The sequence below is a fragment of the Bufo gargarizans genome, chromosome 11 (genome assembly GCF_014858855.1).
Source record: "Bufo gargarizans isolate SCDJY-AF-19 chromosome 11, ASM1485885v1, whole genome shotgun sequence".
Taxonomy (NCBI): Eukaryota; Metazoa; Chordata; class Amphibia; order Anura; family Bufonidae; genus Bufo; species Bufo gargarizans.
The window spans coordinates 64,072,018-64,089,380 of record NC_058090.1 but is presented as its reverse complement, the minus strand read 5'-3'; the positions used below and the strand labels follow the sequence as shown (position 1 = coordinate 64,089,380).

At 42.1% G+C, this 17,363-nt stretch overlaps 1 protein-coding gene across 1 annotated transcript in view; it reads left to right on the top strand.

Moving 5' to 3' along the window:
• NPAS3 (neuronal PAS domain protein 3) overlaps positions 1 to 17,363 on the top strand; it is a 600,688-nt gene that overhangs the window by 159,402 nt on the left and 423,923 nt on the right. Inside the window, exon 2 of the mRNA XM_044272150.1 lies at positions 5,478 to 5,537. Within this exon, the coding sequence (XP_044128085.1) occupies positions 5,478 to 5,537 (60 nt within the window). The remainder of the gene's footprint in view (positions 1 to 5,477; positions 5,538 to 17,363) is intronic.

Below are 17,363 nucleotides of genomic sequence, written 5' to 3'. Positions count from 1 at the left end.
TTGGCTGAATGACTGTGTCCACAGAGTTGTCAATGAGTCCTATATTTTGATGGTATACCCCTAGATTCTCCATTATTTAACTTATTTATTAATGATCTAGAGGATGGGACTGTTTCTATTTTTGCAGATAACACCAAGCTATGTAGTACTGTGCAGTCTATGGAAGATGACCATAAACTATAAGGCTACTTTCACACCTGCGTTATGTGCAGATCCGTCTGTTATCTGCACAGACGGATCCGCACCTATAATTGCAAACGCTGGTATCCGTTCAGAACGGATCCGTCTGCATTATTCTCTCCAAAAAAAATCTAAGTCTAAGTGTAAGTCAAACAGATCCGTCCTGACTTACATTGAAAGTCCATGGGGGACTGATCCGTTTACAATTGCACCATATTTGTGTCAATGTAAACGGATTCGTCCCCATTGACTTACATTGTAAGTCAGGACGAATCCGTTTGGCTCTGCATCGCCAGGCAGACACCAAAACGCTGCATGCAGCGGTTTGGTGTCCGCCTCCAGAGCGGAATGGAGGCGGAACGGAGCCAAACTGATGCATTCTGAACGGATCCTTATCCATTCAGAATGCATTGAGACTGAACTGATCCGTTTGGGGCCGCTTGTGAGAGCCTTGAAATGGATCTCGCAGGCGGACCCAGAAACGGCAGTGTGAAAGTAGCCTAAGCTGACTTGGATACTCTGAGTGTTTGAGCATCCACTAGGCAAATGAGCTTTAATGTGGATAAGTGTACAGTTATGCATCTGGTTTTTCCTAGGGAAAGTAACACTTGGGAGAGTCCTTTGTAGTGAAGGATTTGGGTGTAGTTGTGGATCATAGACTAATTAACAGCATGTACTGTAATGTCAATCAGCTTCTTCTAAGGCTAGCAGGATATTGTCATGTATTAAAAGAGGAATGGACTCGCGGGACAGGGATGTAATATTATCACTTTACAAAGCGATGCGGCCTCATCTGGAATATGCAGTTCAGTTCTCGGCACCAGTCCACAGAAAGGATGCCCTAGAGCTGGAAAAGTACAAAAATAAGTGACTAAACTGATAATGGGTATGGAGAGTATTAGTTATGAGCAAAGATTAAAATAATTAAATGTATTTAGTCTTGCGAAGAGGCATCTAAGAGTGAACATGATTAAACCATACAAATATGTAAATGGTTCATATAAAATTATGGCGAAAATCTGTTCCATGTAAAATTCCCTCTAAAGACAATGGGGCACTGTCTCCATCCGGAGGAGAAAAAGTTCAGTCTTCAGAGGCGTCAAGTATATCTGTGGAATAGTCTACCTCAAATGTGATCACAGCAGGAACAGTTGATGGTTTTTAAAAAGGCTTGGATAAATTCTTAATATTAAATAGTATTAATGCTAATGAAAATGTATAGAAGTATGGGTCTAACTCCCCTTTTCTAAAATTCACGTCCCCACATATCCCTTGGTTTACTGTGATAGATTTATGTATTTTTTCAGCTGTATTAACTATGTAACCTTAAATGGAGGAACAGTAGGATCTGCCCCCTAACTCTCTGCAGCATTCCCTCAGAAGGAACAGCAGTAATGGAAGACAATGTTTAGCAGGACTACATAGTTTATATGTAAATTCAGCAGTGAAGGTAATCAGTAAATCACTTACAAAACAGCAGCAGTCTCTCTGTCAGTCTCTCCACCTCTGGCCTGTCTACAGCTGTCCCTCCCTTCTCCTCTTTCCTTTCCCAACCCAATAAACTTCTATGTAATTTGATGCTTCAGTGAGCAGGCAGCCCAACAGTGAATTGGAGAAGGAAGAATCTTTGTCTGATAAAAGGAGAAGGAAGCATCTCTGTCTGATAAGTGTACTTTCACACTAGCGTTACTCTTTCCCGGTATTGAAATCCGGTGAAGGGTCTCAATACGGCAAAAGAACGCATCCGGTTTGTCCTAATGCATTCTGAATGGAAAGAAATCCGTTCAGTATGCATCAGGATGTCTTCCGTTCCGTCCGTTTTACGGTATTTGACTGGAGAAAATACTGCAGCATGCTGCATTTTTTTTTCCAGCCAAAATCCCGGAACACTACCGCACTTGCTGGATCAGCCATTCATTTCTATTGAAATGTATTAATGCCAGATCCGGTACCAAGTGTTTGGGAAATTTCCACATTGCCGGATCCGGTTTTCCAGTCTGCGCATGCGCAGTGCTTTATAGATGTAAAAAAAAAATACCGGATCCGTTATTTCGGATGGTACCAGAAAGACAGATCCGGTATTTCTATGCAAAAGTCTAACGGATCCGGAAAAAAAAGATATCCGTTTGCATACGAATATCCGGATCTGGCCTGCAGGATTCTTCTAACGCTAGTGTGAAAGTACCCTAAGATGTATTACAAAGTCTCTTATATTCAACTGTACTGTTTAATTATGAAAAAATAAAACAGTTACAGAGACCAGATATTGGAATGAATGAAGCTTACACACGTAATGTTGGGCTACTTTCACACTTGCGGCCGGATCCGTCAAAACGTATGCCAACTGATGGCATCTTGCAAATAAATTGAAATGCCGGATCCCTCTTTCCAGTGTTATTTGTTTCACCCTTATTTCAGTCTGCGCATGCGCAGACCGGAAGGATATTTCCGGCATTCCGGTATTTTGACACAAATACATTCCTATGGAAAAAAATACTGGATCTGGCATTCAGGCAAGTGTTCAGTTCTTTTGGCCGGAGATAAAATCGTAGCATGCCACGGTATTATCTCCGTCCTGAAAAGTCAAAAAGACTGAACTGAAGATATCCTGAACGGATTACTCTCCATTCGGATAAAACTGATTAGTTATTTTCTGGTATAGAGCCCCTAGGACGGAACTCTATGGCAGAAAAGAAAAATGCAAGTGTGAAAGTACCCTAACATGGCATGCTGGGACAGTTTTTTTTTATTTTAAGTGAAGAATCATAAGTTGTAGATCACATTCATAAACACAACTTATATACAGTGGGATATTTACAGGGTTCTGATTGAATAATATATAGACAGGTATTGATAGCTCCCAATTGAACTACTTGGCAGGCATGCTAGGCTACTTAGTTTAGTAATGACATTAGAGGTATATTCCAGTTTTATAAAATTATTTTAACTCTTTGTATAATGCAGGGTTATTAAAATATATAATTTACCAGCGTGTTTTTTTGCTTTATTATTTTCCTACAGTCAATTAATGTAAACGTACATTCTTTACTTTTAAAAGCTGTCTTCATGGCCATGTGGCAGCTTGTTACCTTTGTAAACAATGAACATTTCTGTTGAATGACAGCAATCTGAGATTTTTGAAACCATAAAGTATTAGTACAGAAATTATTTTAGAAAGTTGCATAACTTTTTATTATACAGAGAATAAGACTTATTTACTGATACCAAAATATCCCTTTAACAATAGTTTCTGCAGGCTTTAGAATCCTCCCTTTTCAGAAAATGGATTTTAAAAAGAGTAATAATTTTACTGTAAATATATTTATCCAAACATGGAAGTACTGGCGAACTGGTGATTTTTAGGAGGAAATGCTTAAAAGTGAAGACCAAATACTACTTGAAGAAAAGGGAAGATAGGTATATGTACAGTACAGACCAAAAGTTTGGACACACCTTCTCATTCAAAGAGTTTTCTTTATTTTCATGACTATAAAAATTGTAGATTCACACTGAAGGCATCAAAACTATGAATTAACACATGTGGAATTATATACATAACAAAAAAGTGTGAAACAACTGAAAATATGTCATATTCTAGGTTCTTCAAAGTAGCCACCTTTTGCTTTGATTACTGCTTTGCACACTCTTGACATTCTCTTGATGAGCTTCAAGAGGTAGTCACCTGAAATGGTCTTCCAAGAGTCTTGAAGGAGTTCCCAGAGGTACTTAGCACTTGTTGGCCATTTTGCCTTCACTCTGCGGTCCAGCTCACCCCAAACCATCTTGATTGAGTTCAGGTCTGGTGACTGTGGAGGCCAGGTCATCTGGCGCAGCACCCCATACCTCTCCTTCATGGTCAAATAGCCCTTACACAGCCTGGAGGTGTGTTTGGGGTCATTGTTCTGTTGAAAAATAAATGATGGTCCAACTAAACGCAAACCGGATGGAATAGCATGCCGCTGCAAGATGCTGTGGTAGCCATGCTGGTTCATTATGCCTTCAGTTTTGAATAAATCCCCAACAGTGTCACCAGCAAAGCACCCCCACACCATCACACCTCCTCCTCCATGCTTCACGGTGGGAACCAGGCATGTAGAGTCCATCCGTTCACCTTTTCTGCGTCGCACAAAGACACGGTGGTTGGAACCAAAGATCTCAAATTTGGACTCATCAGACCAAAGCACAGATTTCCACTGGTCTAATGTCCATTCCTTGTGTTCTTTAGCCCAAACAAGTCTCTTCTGCTTGTTGCCTGTCCTTAGCAGTGGTTTCCTAGCAGATATTCTACCATGAAGGCCTGATTCACACAGTCTCCTCTTAACAGTTGTTCTAGAGATGTGTCTGCTGCTAGAACTCTGTGTGGCATTGACCTGGTCTCTAATCCGAGCTGCTGTTGACCTGCGATTTCTGAGGCTGGTGACTCGGATGAACTTATCCTCCGCAGCAGAGGTGACTCTTGGTCTTCCTTTCCTTGGGCGGTCTGCATGTGAGCCAGTTTCTTTGTAGCGCTTGATGGTTTTTGTGACTGCACTTGAGGACACTTTCAAAGTTTTCCCAATTTTTCGGACTGACTGACCTTCATTTCTTAAAGTAACGATGGCCACTCGTTTTACTTTACTTAGCTGCTTTTTTTCTTGCCATAATACAAATTCTAACAGTCTATTCAGTAGGACTATCTGCTGTGTATCCACCTGACTTCTCCACAACGCAACTGATGGTCCCAACCCCATTTGTAAGACAAGAAATCCCACTTATTAAACCTTACAGGGCACACCTTGAAGTGAAAACCATTTCAGGTAACTACCTCTTGAAGCTCATCAAGAGAATGCCAAGAGTGTGCAAAGCAGTAATCAAAGCAAAAGGTGGCTACTTTGAAGAACCTAGAATATGACATATTTTCAGTTGTTTCACACTTTTTTGTTATGTATATAATTCCACATGTGTTAATTCATAGTTTTGATGCCTTCAGTGTGAATCTACAATTTTTATAGTCATGAAAATAAAGAAAACTATTTGAATGAGAAGGTGTGTCCAAACTTTTGGTCTGGACTGTATATCAGATATGACATATAAAGACCTCATAAACTGCTTAGTGAAAGGTAAAGAGGGCCTAAATAAAAATTATTCACCATGGTTTGTTTTTTTGTTATGTCATAGAAAAAAAGCATTATGATCAAAATATTTGCAGTGACTTTACAAGTAGCTGTATTTGAGGAGGAGGGACATAACATAAAAAGGTGCATGGCTGAGGGTGATAACCTGCCTCATGTGTATATTTTGTTTTTTTCTCATGGCAGGGGAGCCTCCAGGCCTATGACTGCATGTCCCATCCCTTGTCCTCCAGACCTCAACTTAAGGTACTTAATTATATTGAATTGTTGGGAAGGGTGTAACCGTTTAGATTTCATGCACCCATCCATACCCAATGTCAATTTACAAACAATGACAAAAGATAGGCACAAATAATAGTTATTTTATTGCAAGCACATGAAACGTTCTGGTTTAAGAATTAGGCTTCATACATGTGTGTTAGAGGCTCTGTTAGGGACCCCTGTCACATAATCCATTAGACAGAACAGTGTAGCATGTTTCAATAGTTTGTCCTGTAGATGATGGGCACCAAGACGGACACCTGACAGAGACCCCATTATAGTTATAGAGAGGCATCCTCTCTGTATTCTGTTCTTATGACGAAAACACAGTTGTCCTAAATGTAGTTATGCGTATAATCTTCAGTGAACCAGGACCTTACTGCAGACTAGTTTTTTCAGGGTGTGACAGCAAAGTCCTCCAGGTTGGTTTGATAGTGACTGCTATAAAACTTTGAAATGATGGCTGCTAGCCACTCTCCAATAGTTAGAAAAGCCCTTAGACTGATAAAGAACATATATTATGGATAACATATATAAATAAAATAATATATATTCTGTATGCATACAATCACACAGTGATACATTGTCTTAGGATCTAGTATAAAATGCTAAATAAAGTTTTGCTTTACCTATCTGGTTTACAAAAGATACCATATTTTTTGGACTATAAAAGAAAAAAAATATTTTTCATCAGACCCCAAAATCATACCCCTGCGCTTTATCAACCTCAGATCAGACCCCCAACCTCCATCAGTCTCAGATCAGTTCCCCATCAGTCTCAGATTGGACCCCCATCAGTCTCAGATTGGACCCCCACCACTCTCGGATTGGACCCCCACCAGCCTCAGATCAGACCCCCAATCAGACTCCATCAGCCTCAGATCAGATATAAAAAAATAAAATAAACTTACCTCACTTGCTCCTTGCTACTCACTCACCGCTCCCTGTTTTTCTTTTGGCCCGGAAGAAGACCAGGGAGGGTGAGTACTGTGCAGCACTTCCCTCACCACGCCTCCCACATGCTGATGACTGCTTTCATAATGGAAGGTGGTAATTAACATTGCCTCTTTTCCCTCACTTTTGGGGGAGAAAAGTGTATCTTAGAGTCCAAAAAATATGGTATTTGCCATGTCCAATGATATATTCTTATTAAGTGTTCTTGCATGGCAAGACCACTTACTGTTATCTCACATATATATTTTTATTATTATAGCCAAATTTACCACTCTAACTCCTCCCACGGTTTTTACACTACATAGACTGTAATATACCTAAACGTGGGGATTGTTCTCGATTGGTGTGCTATTACTTTGTGAAACGTTTCGCCAAATGGTTCATGAAATATCGGTGTTTTTGTGGTGAAATTGGTCCCATAGGAATGAATGGCGGAATGTTCAAAACTAGAGTGGGAGCTGAAAAATCAGGAGATGATTTCTAAACTGCCAACACTCCCTCATTTACAAGCCCACCTACACAAATATCAAAACGTTCAGCTATCCCCGCTGCCACTGAAAATGTCCACGGCTAAGCCATAGTCCTGATAGTTTTCACAATATGACTATTTGTTTGCAACTCACGCCGCCCACTGACATTCGTTGAAACTCCCCTCTAGCCACCTCATATTTGAAGGGCAATTTCTAAACTGTGACTGTGCCTTTTAAAATGTAGGTCTGGGTCTTGTGATTCTTACAATATAAAGCTCTTCGCTGTAGGATTTATAATTTTTAAACTACAACCGTTTAAAGATGGCAACTGCCAGTGAAGTGACCTCTCTTTACTGGTGGGACTGGGGTGTGCTTTCTATTGCTGTGTCTGTACAGAAGTCGGAGGGGCTCTTGTGTCTATAGGAACAGAGGTGGGCGGGGATGTCATGTGACTACTCCTCTGAAGATGCTTGCTGCAATGCATGCTGGGATATTTACTTTCACTTTACAGCTGCTCCGCCCACACAGCCGGTCTGAGGAAGCTCCTCAGGGGAACATGTCATGGTGAACAGATTAGGTAGATTACATATAGCCAGCACATTTATCTGATATAAATACTTCATAATTTGGGCTATTGTTTGGGGCACTTTGGATTTTTGATACTTAGGGTGGCCAACCCCTTTAAAAGTTTGGAAATAAGTTTTATACAGTAGAGAGTATTTGAGGTGTTTCAACTAGCTTTTTTTTTTTTTTTTTTTTTTTTTTTTTTAAATATTAATCTTTATTTTAATTTCATAGAAAAAAAAAACATCCAAAGAAGAACACATTAGTCCAACAATAGATAAAAGTCAGATATTAACGATTAGTAATTACAATTTATCTTTTTTCTTTCTCTTTTTTCCTTCCTTCCCCTTTTCCCCCCTCCCTCCTCCCTCCCTCTCCCCCTTCCCTCCTTAATACCCTCCCACCCATGAGGAGAGGGGAGGGGAGGACGAGAGGAAAAAAAAACAAAAAAAAAACAACCTCCAACCCTAAAGTAACCAGTTTTTCCATACTTGGTCGAGATTTTGTGATTTTTTTAGTATGGTTCTTCATCACACGTTCTTCTTTAATTAGATTATCTATTACTTTTCTCCACTGTCCCACTGGTGTTTCAGCTAGCTACATTTACACAAATAAATTAGAGCTGTGTGAATATCATCACGCCATCTAAAGGAAAGAGATCTAAAGCTGCAAAGATACGCTGGACTAAACTGGGTCTTTCATACCCACGCTTTCGGGATCCGGAGCCCCACAGCAGCATAGTGGAAATGGAGGTTTGTGACAGTGAATGTGCCCAGGAGGTACATCGTGATGTGGTGTCACACGCTTAGAACCTGCATAAACAGGAATGAGCGTTGCCAGGAAACAGTGGTTGTGAACACTGATTATCAATATCATCAGATAGCACACCTTCACCTTGATTCTACGTCAAGATGCTGAGACCCCCCAAATGCATGTGGTCATACCTTCATCTGCTAGGCTTGATAATGCTGCTAATGTTTTATAAATGTATGTTTTAATGTAACTGTGAAGCTCTGGGCAACAACATTGCAATTAAATGTGCTACTGTATATAAATAAAAGTTGAAGTGCATTTCTCACTCTATCAAGCTTGCCATGTGCACTTTTTAAATGTCATCAATCAATGGGTTAGTGTAATGTGTAAACCTAAAATCTTTACTCACTCCAAACACTCCACACAGTTACTCTGCCCACTCCATAAAGTTACTCTGCACAGTCCAACCTTTCCACAGTTATTCCAGCCATTCCAACCACACAACAGTTACTCCAGCCACTCCAACCACACAACAGTTACTCCAGCCACTCCAACCACACAACAGTTACTCCAGCCACTCCACCCAGTTACTCCAGCCACTCCAGTTGTAGACTACTGGTAGAGGCAAGAGCAAGTCACACAATTTCCCCATAAATTGTAGCTTTTCTAGTTCATATTGATGTATTCACACACCTGACAAATGATATGGTCCGATGAGAGCATGGGAATGCTTTGAGTTCCCTTTTGTTCTTAGAAGTTGTGTGGCATTTTTGTAACCATCTTACTGCTTAAAAGAAAGGTTCCTGATCTTGGAACTCTTATGTATATTAATGAAGTGGGATTCAGGTGAAAATATCAGAATATGTGTCCTCCATGGTCTCAGGTCTGTCAGTATTGAGCTTTTCATTAGATTGTTTCCTCATGCACACTTCTGCTTTCCAAATGATGTGTTAGCTTCCAGAACTATACGTTATTTTCCATTGACAATCTGAACCTGCTTGCCTTCTGAGCTGGTAGAAAAAATCCAGCACTTTTACACCATGACAAAAATTCTACAGTCCTTGAGAAATGAAGTGAATGCCTTCAGATTTGTATTTAACCCCTCTCATGTTACACAGAAAGTTGATATGAATTTGTGGAATTATATGACTTATTCCAGACTATAAGACACACTTTTTTAACTAAAAGAAATCTTGCGTAAAGGTGCCTGTGTCTTATAGTCTGCAGTCAGGGTGATCCAGCAGTGCCAGATCTCTCTTACTGCTTCTGCATTAACCCAGCAGATCGCTCATACAGCTGACTAGATCTCCGGATTCCTGGCAGCCAGTTTGGCGCAGGGCGGACACCTTGGAATACTTCTCTCTGTGGCCTCATTACAAACTCCCATTAAGTAATAATCTCAGGAAGAGGAAGATGAGCTATCCACTCTTTGATTCCTCTTTGTATTATCTAACTTCTGGGTTCTGGTCAAAACTGTGTGTGTAACGGAAGATATAATTTTCACATGAAACTGCCTGACTGCACTAGGTCCTCCTGCAATCAGGACTGTACCATTTGTTTCAGGTATAATGGGGGTGCTGGAATGTGTGTGGAATTCAGATCTGCCACAAGTGACATCAAAACCATTAATGCGCAACTGAAAGTGCGTGCAGGGCAGAAATTGGACAGTGATAGGGAACAAATTTAGTGTAGTATATCGATCTGTAGGCTCTTCCCTTTCTTTGACATAGCCTCTAACTGTACTGGTGCAGAATGGTCAGGAAGAGAAGTTAGAGACGTCTCAGGATGTTTTCATAGTGATGCAGCCACCACACCTCCATCAATCTAAGCCTAAAGGAAACCTATAGTCATATAACATGCATGGGTGCATTGTGACCCACAAGTACTGCGGCCACCAACTCCAGCACTCACCATTCAACAGAGCCAGCTTCACTGTGGACCACTGGTAGAGGACACAGGGCCTCTGGTAATAGACGTGATCCTCTACAGAATCTTAAAGAGCTTTGGCTGAGAACATGATGGAAGCAATAGGTATGTAAATATAGACTGTGAAAGCCTGCTTCAATGCAGCTCTGAGGGGACCTTAGAAAAAAATAAAACAGTGATCTGGACTCTATATCTGCAGTACTACTCATGTAATATTGCAGAAAATGGTCCAAAATCGGGGTGTCAGATTCCCTTTAAACCACCAGGGAGGGTTTAATAAGTATAAAACATTTTTTTTCAATTTGCTGTTGTCTAAATCTGGGGTGCATCTTATGGTCAGGTGCATCTCATATTCCTGAAAATATGGTTCTGAAAATGGTTATCCAACCCCTAAATTGCCTCCTCATATACTCAGGCCCCTCACAAAGGTTGTACTCAACTGGCTCCCCAGCACCTGCGTCGCTTCCAATGCCTGAACGGGGGCAGCCAATAGCAGGGAGTGATGGGAACGAGCCTCCCTAGCATCGTGGGTGATGCTGGGCACGCTCGTTCTCATTGCGGCCTACTATTAGCAACCCCCCGATGCTGGATATTTTCATCCGCAGAAACGACGCGGGTGCTGGGGAGCGAGGTAAGTACAACCTCTTTGAGGGCCCAAGCATATGGGGAGGTATTTTAGGGGTTGGATAACCCCTTTAAACTAATGATCAGCTCAAAGGCAGACTGATGTGTAATATTATTATTGTTTATTAATTCTATTAATATGTAACTATAGAACTATTATGCTATATGCAGTATATTATACTATATTCGTTACTAGAGGCATATACAGACGTGGACAAAATTGTTGGTACCCTTTGGTCAATGAAAGAAAAAGTCACAATGGTCACAGAAATAACTTTAATCTGACAAAAGTAATAATAAATTAAAATTCTATAAATGTTAACCAATGAAAGTCAGACATTGTTTTTCAACCATGCTTCAACAGAATTATGTAAAAAAATAAACTCATGAAACAGGCATGGACAAAAATGATGGTACCCCTAGAAAACACAGAACATAATGTGACCAAAGGGACATGTTAATTCAAGGTGTGTCCACTAATTAGCATCACAGGTGTCTACAACCTTGTAATCAGCCATTGGGCCTATATATATGGCTCCAGGTAATCACTGTGTTGTTTGGTGATATGGTGTGTACCACACTCGACATGGACCAGAGGAAGCAAAGGAAAGAGCTGTCTCAAGAGATCAGAAAGAAAATTATAGACAAGCATGTTAAAGGTAAAGGCTATAAGACCATCTCCAAGCAACTAGATGTTCCTGTGAGTACAGTTGCACATATTATTCATAAGTTTAAGATCCATGGGACTGTAGCCAACCTCCCTGGACGTGGCCGCAGGAGGAAAATTGATGACAAATCTAAGAGACGGATAATCCGAATGGTAACAAAAGAGCCTAGAAAGACTTCTAAAGAGATTCAAGGTGAACTTCATGCTCAAGGAACATCAGTGTCAGATCGCACCATCCGTCGTTGTTTGAGCCAAAGTGGACTACATGGGAGACGACCAAGGAGGACACCATTGTTGAAAACGAATCATAAAAAAGCAAGACTGGAATATGCCAAACTACATGTTGACAAGCCACAAAGCTTCTGGGAGAATGTCCTGTGGACAGATGAGACAAAAATCGAAGTTTTTGCCAAGGCACATCAGCTGTATGTTCACAGACGAAAAAATGAAGCATATCAAGAAAAGAACACTGTCCCTACTGTGAAACATGGAGGAGGCTCTGTTATGTTCTGGGGCTGCTTTGCTGCGTCTGGCACAGGGTGTCTTGAATCTGTGCAGGGTACAATGAAATCTCAAGACTATCAAGGAATTCTAGAGAGAAATGTACTAGCCAGTGTCAGAAAGCTTGGTCTCAGTCGCAGGTCATGGGTCTTGCAACAGGACAATGACCCAAAACACACCGCTAAAAACACCCAAGAATGGCTAAGAGGAAAAAATTGGACTATTCTAAAGTGGCCTTCTATGAGCCCTGACCTCAATCCTATTGAGCATCTTTGGAAGGAGCTGAAACATGCAGTCTGGAAAAGGCACCCTTCAAACCGGACACAACTGGAGCAGTTTGCTCATGAGGAGTGGGCCAAAATACCTGCTGAGAGGTGCAGATGTCTCATTGACAGTTACAGGAAGCGTTTGATTGCAGTGATTGCCTCAAAAGGTTGCGCAACAAAATATTAAGTTAGGGGTACCATCATTTTTGTCCATGCCTGTTTCATGAGTTTATTTTTTTACATAATTCTGTTGAAGCATGGTTGAAAAACAATGTCTGACTTTCATTGGTTAACATTTATAGAATTTTAATTTATTATTACTTTTGTCAGATTAAAGTTATTTCTGTGACCATTGTGACTTTTTCTTTCATTGACCAAAGGGTACCAACAATTTTGTCCACGTCTGTATTTCTAGGGAATAATACAGTCCAGTAATTATTCCAAACGGTATGCCTCTTTGTGGTCAGCATCACAATGAGGTGTGCCATTATGTGGTTAACATCTTTGGGTTTGCTTATATAAACATTTTGGGGAACATTTATTATTTGCGGTTGTTGTCTCATTTTTGAGTCTGTCTTTGCTTTTTGTGTCTGCGCCAAATGTATGAAATGGTGAGCCTAAATAATATATTTGCCGTGATTGCAATATGGTTCACACTTATTTGTGTAAAAGTAGACTCTGGAAGCCTGGCGTAGGATGCACCTTTTTTGTGACATTTGAAAATGTCAAAAGTAATAAATGTAGTCTAAAACAGGTGTAAACCCATTAATTTGTCATAAAAATAGAACGCTGTAAAAAGTAGCGAACTGAGGCATATCTTGCAAAATTTACGCAAAAAATGGTGTGCAACATTTCACGCGACAAATATACACCAAAAAAGAGCCATTTAGCTAGTAAATGAACCCTCTTTGTAGCTGTTTTTGTTGGCAATGCTTTTCATGTAGAATTACCATGTATTTAAGATGCATTGGCTTTTTAAGGATAAAACTGAGTACCCATACAATCTGAATGAATGCACAGAAAAATCTCTGTAAGCTTCACAGTGCTGGAGATATTGGAAGGGTGGCTGACGCTGATGTTTTTTCTTAGCTTTTTTTTCTATTGACAGAGAGAACAATTTAACCAAACTCCAGGCCATCATTTTGCCAGTCAAGTGTGATATGGGTTGGTCAAGGGAGACATACGCCTGTATGATTTTGAGGAAGAATTGCTGAAATTGCAGTAGTTACGTTTAAATCAGCTGTAGGTTCCACCATTAGAGAGCCTTGAGAATCTTTTATCCATTGTTGGCAAAATAATGAATTCACACATAAAATGCTCTTAACCCCAGAGGAGGTGTAACACATTAATATTGTTTGTTTTGAGATTCTGTGAACAATATGTTTCTCCCTTGCAGAAAATGGTTTGACTCATGAAATTATCTCCCAGTGGAAGTGGTAAAGCAAAGGGAATTCAAAGCATCCCAAGTTTTAATGCTGTGCTCTATATAGAATATGAATGAGGGCATATTATCTGAGACCCTACAACAGGCAGTGCTGTGTTGGACAAATGCATGTGAACTGTACAGTGATCAAATCAAACATGGTACCTTTTGGGGTGAAAATGGAAACCTCTTCCATCTGAAACCACTTTTCCAGAAGTTTAACCAATCAGGGTCTGACGTAGGGGTCTGACTGTCATTAGACAGCTGAACACCTTCTCCATCTAGCTAGGGGAACCCATGCAACACTTAGCCACCTCAGATGTAAAACGTCACATTGTTGGTCACTAAGGGGGTTAAAAGAGTTGTCCCATGAAAAATATTCAACATTTTTTAAATCAGCACCTGGATCTGAATACTTTTATTATTGCATGTAATTAAAAATGTAGTATAGTTTTATACCTGAAAAACTACATGCCCTCTAAGCTGCCGTCTTGACATCTAGCAGGGGATCCATGTGAGGTACAGGGTTGGTTCTTAGTTTGTTAGAAAGAGACACGTACTATATGATATGGGATTTTCATTTTTTACATTAATCATGGGATTAATGTTATATTCGATAAAAAAAAACTAGGGGTGCACCGAAATGAAAATTCTGGTCCGAAACCGAAAATTCAGAATACCCCTTGACCGAAACCGAAACTGCCTTTTTGCCCAAATACTTTTAAAAGACCCCCCACCCCATAACAGTGCCATCCACAGACCCCCCCACCTCATAACAGTGCCATCACAGACCCCCCCCACCTCATAACAGTGCCATCCACAGACCCCCCCACCTCATAACAGTGCCATCCACAGACCCCCACCCACCCCATAACAGTGCCATCCACAGACCCCCACCCCATAACAGTGCCATCCACAGACCCCCACCCCATAACAGTGCCATCCACAGCCCCCCCCCCCCCCCCATTGTACAATTAATAAAAAATAGCGGGGAGGGACTGGGAGGAGGAGCTGGGGGCCGGTGCGTTCACTGTTCTCCGGCCCCCAGCTCCAGTAGTTATAAAATGTGTGCAATTAATAAGCATTCTATTCATGAGGCCCCCTCTGCAGTATTACATTCAATATAGCCACATCCTACTCACAGGGCTGTCATCTTAATGCTGGCCGGCCGGGCAGACGAGCGGCAGCGTCACAACTGACGTCATGTGCCCGGCCTACTTTCTGAATGAAGGAGGCGGCGCAGGCATGTGACGTCAGTCGTGACGCTGCCGCTCGTCTGCCCGGCCGGCCAGCATTAAGATGACAGCCCTGTGAGTAGGATGTGGCTGTATTGAATGTAATACTGCAGAGGGGGCCTCATGAATAGAATGCTTATTAATTGCACACATTTTATAACTACTGGAGCTGGGGGCCGGAGCACAGTGAACGCACCGGCCCCCAGCTCCTCCTCCCAGTCCCTCCCCGCTATTTCCGGCCGATATGTAAAAATATCGGCAGAAACAGATTAGGTGCATTTTCGGCCGATATTTTCGGCCGCCGAAATTTCGGTTGCACCCCTAAAAAAAACTATAGATGAAAAACTAAAGTACCACTCGGTACCCAACCCAAGTTCAGTATCAAGGTTCTTTACAGTAATAATTAATTCACAAAGTTAATATCTCGTGAGACTTCAAGAAGTAATAACTTCGGCTCTTCAGAGCCAATACATTCTAGTACTGTACGGAGCTCCCGCTTTGTACAGTATTACAATAAAATGTTATGCAAATCGACGTGATTCGCTCATCTCTACCAGTGGCGACTCTAGGAACAATATATAGGGGGGGCACAAAGATACCACAGTCAAAAATGGGGGGGCACAAACAAAATAAGTATATATCAATAAGATTACAAAATACGAGTGAATTGCGATATGCAGGGATACAGTTATAATAAAGCAATTTACTTACAAAAGAAGCTACTCAGTCGTCTGCTGTGCCGTCCTCTGCTTGCATCCACGTATTCTTTCCCCTTCTTTCTGTCTCTCGTCAGTGCACAGGCACACTGTTATGGTGGATCTGTGGAAGACACACTGTTATGGGGGCATCTGTGGATGACACATTATGCCTCTCATTAGCCCTCATTATGCCTCTCATATCAGCCCCCATATCAGCCCTTATGCCTCATTAGCTCCCATATCAGCCCTTATGCCTCATTAGCCCCCATATCAGCCCTTATGCCTCATTAGCCCCCATATCAGCCCTTATGCCTCATTAGCTCCCATATCAGCCCTTATGCCTCATTAGCCCCCATTATGCCTCTTATTAGCCCCCATATGCCTCCTATTAGCCCCCATATGCCTCCTATTAGCCCCCATATGCCTCCTATTAGCCCCCATATGCCTCCAATTAGCCCCCATATGCCTCCAATTAGCCCCCATATGCCTCCAATTAGCCCCCATATGCCTCCAATTAGCCCCCATATGCCTCCAATTAGCCCCCATATGCCTCCAATTAGCCCCCATATGCCTCCTATTAGCCCCTATATGCCTCCTATTAGCCCCTATATGCCCCCATATGCCTCCAATTAGCCCCCATATGCCTCCAATTAGCCCCCATATGCCTCCAATTAGCCCCCATATGCCTCCAATTAGCCCCCATATGCCCCCATATGCCTCCAATTAGCCCCCATATGCCTCCAATTAGCCCCCATATGCCTCCAATTAGCCCCCATATGCCTCCTATTAGCCCCTATATGCCTCCTATTAGCCCCTATATGCCCCCATATGCCTCCAATTAGCCCCCATATGCCTCCAATTAGCCCCCATATGCCTCCAATTAGCCCCCATATGCCTCCTATTAGCCCCTATATGCCTCCTATTAGCCCCCATATGCCTCCTATTAGCCCCCATATGCCTATTAGCCCCATATGCCCCCATATGCCTCCAAGTAGCCCCCATATGCCTATTAGCCCCCATATGCCTCCTATTAGCCCCCATATGCCCCCATATGCCTCCAATTAGCCCCCATATGCCTCCAATTAGCCCCCATATGCCTCCAATTAGCCCCCATATGCCTCCAATTAGCCCCTATATGCCTCCTATTAGCCCCCATATGCCTCCTATTAGCCCCCATATGCCTCCTATTAGCCCCATATGCCCCCATATGCCTCCAATTAGCCCCGATATGCCTCCAATTAGCCCCCATATGCCTCCTATTAGCCCCCATATGCCTCCTATTAGCCCCCATATGCCTCCTATTAGCCCCCATATGCCTCCTATCAGCCCCCATATGCCTCCTATTACCCCATATGCCTCCTATTAGCCCCATATGCCCCCATTTGCCTCCAATTAGCCCCCATATGCCTCCAATTAGCCCCCATATGCCTCCTATTAGCCCCCATATGCCTCCTATTAGCCCCCATATGCCTCCTATCAGCCCCCATATGCCTCCTATTGCCCCCATATGCCTCCTATTAGCCCCATATGCCCCCATTTGCCTCCAATTAGCCCCCATATGCCTCCAATTAGCCCCCATATGCCTCCTATTAGCCCCCATATGCCCCCATATGCCTCCAATTAGCCCCATATGCCTCCAATTAGCCCCCATATGCCTCCAATTAGCCCCATATGCCTCCAATTAGCCCCATATGCCCCCATATGCCTCCAATTAGCCCCCATATGCCTCC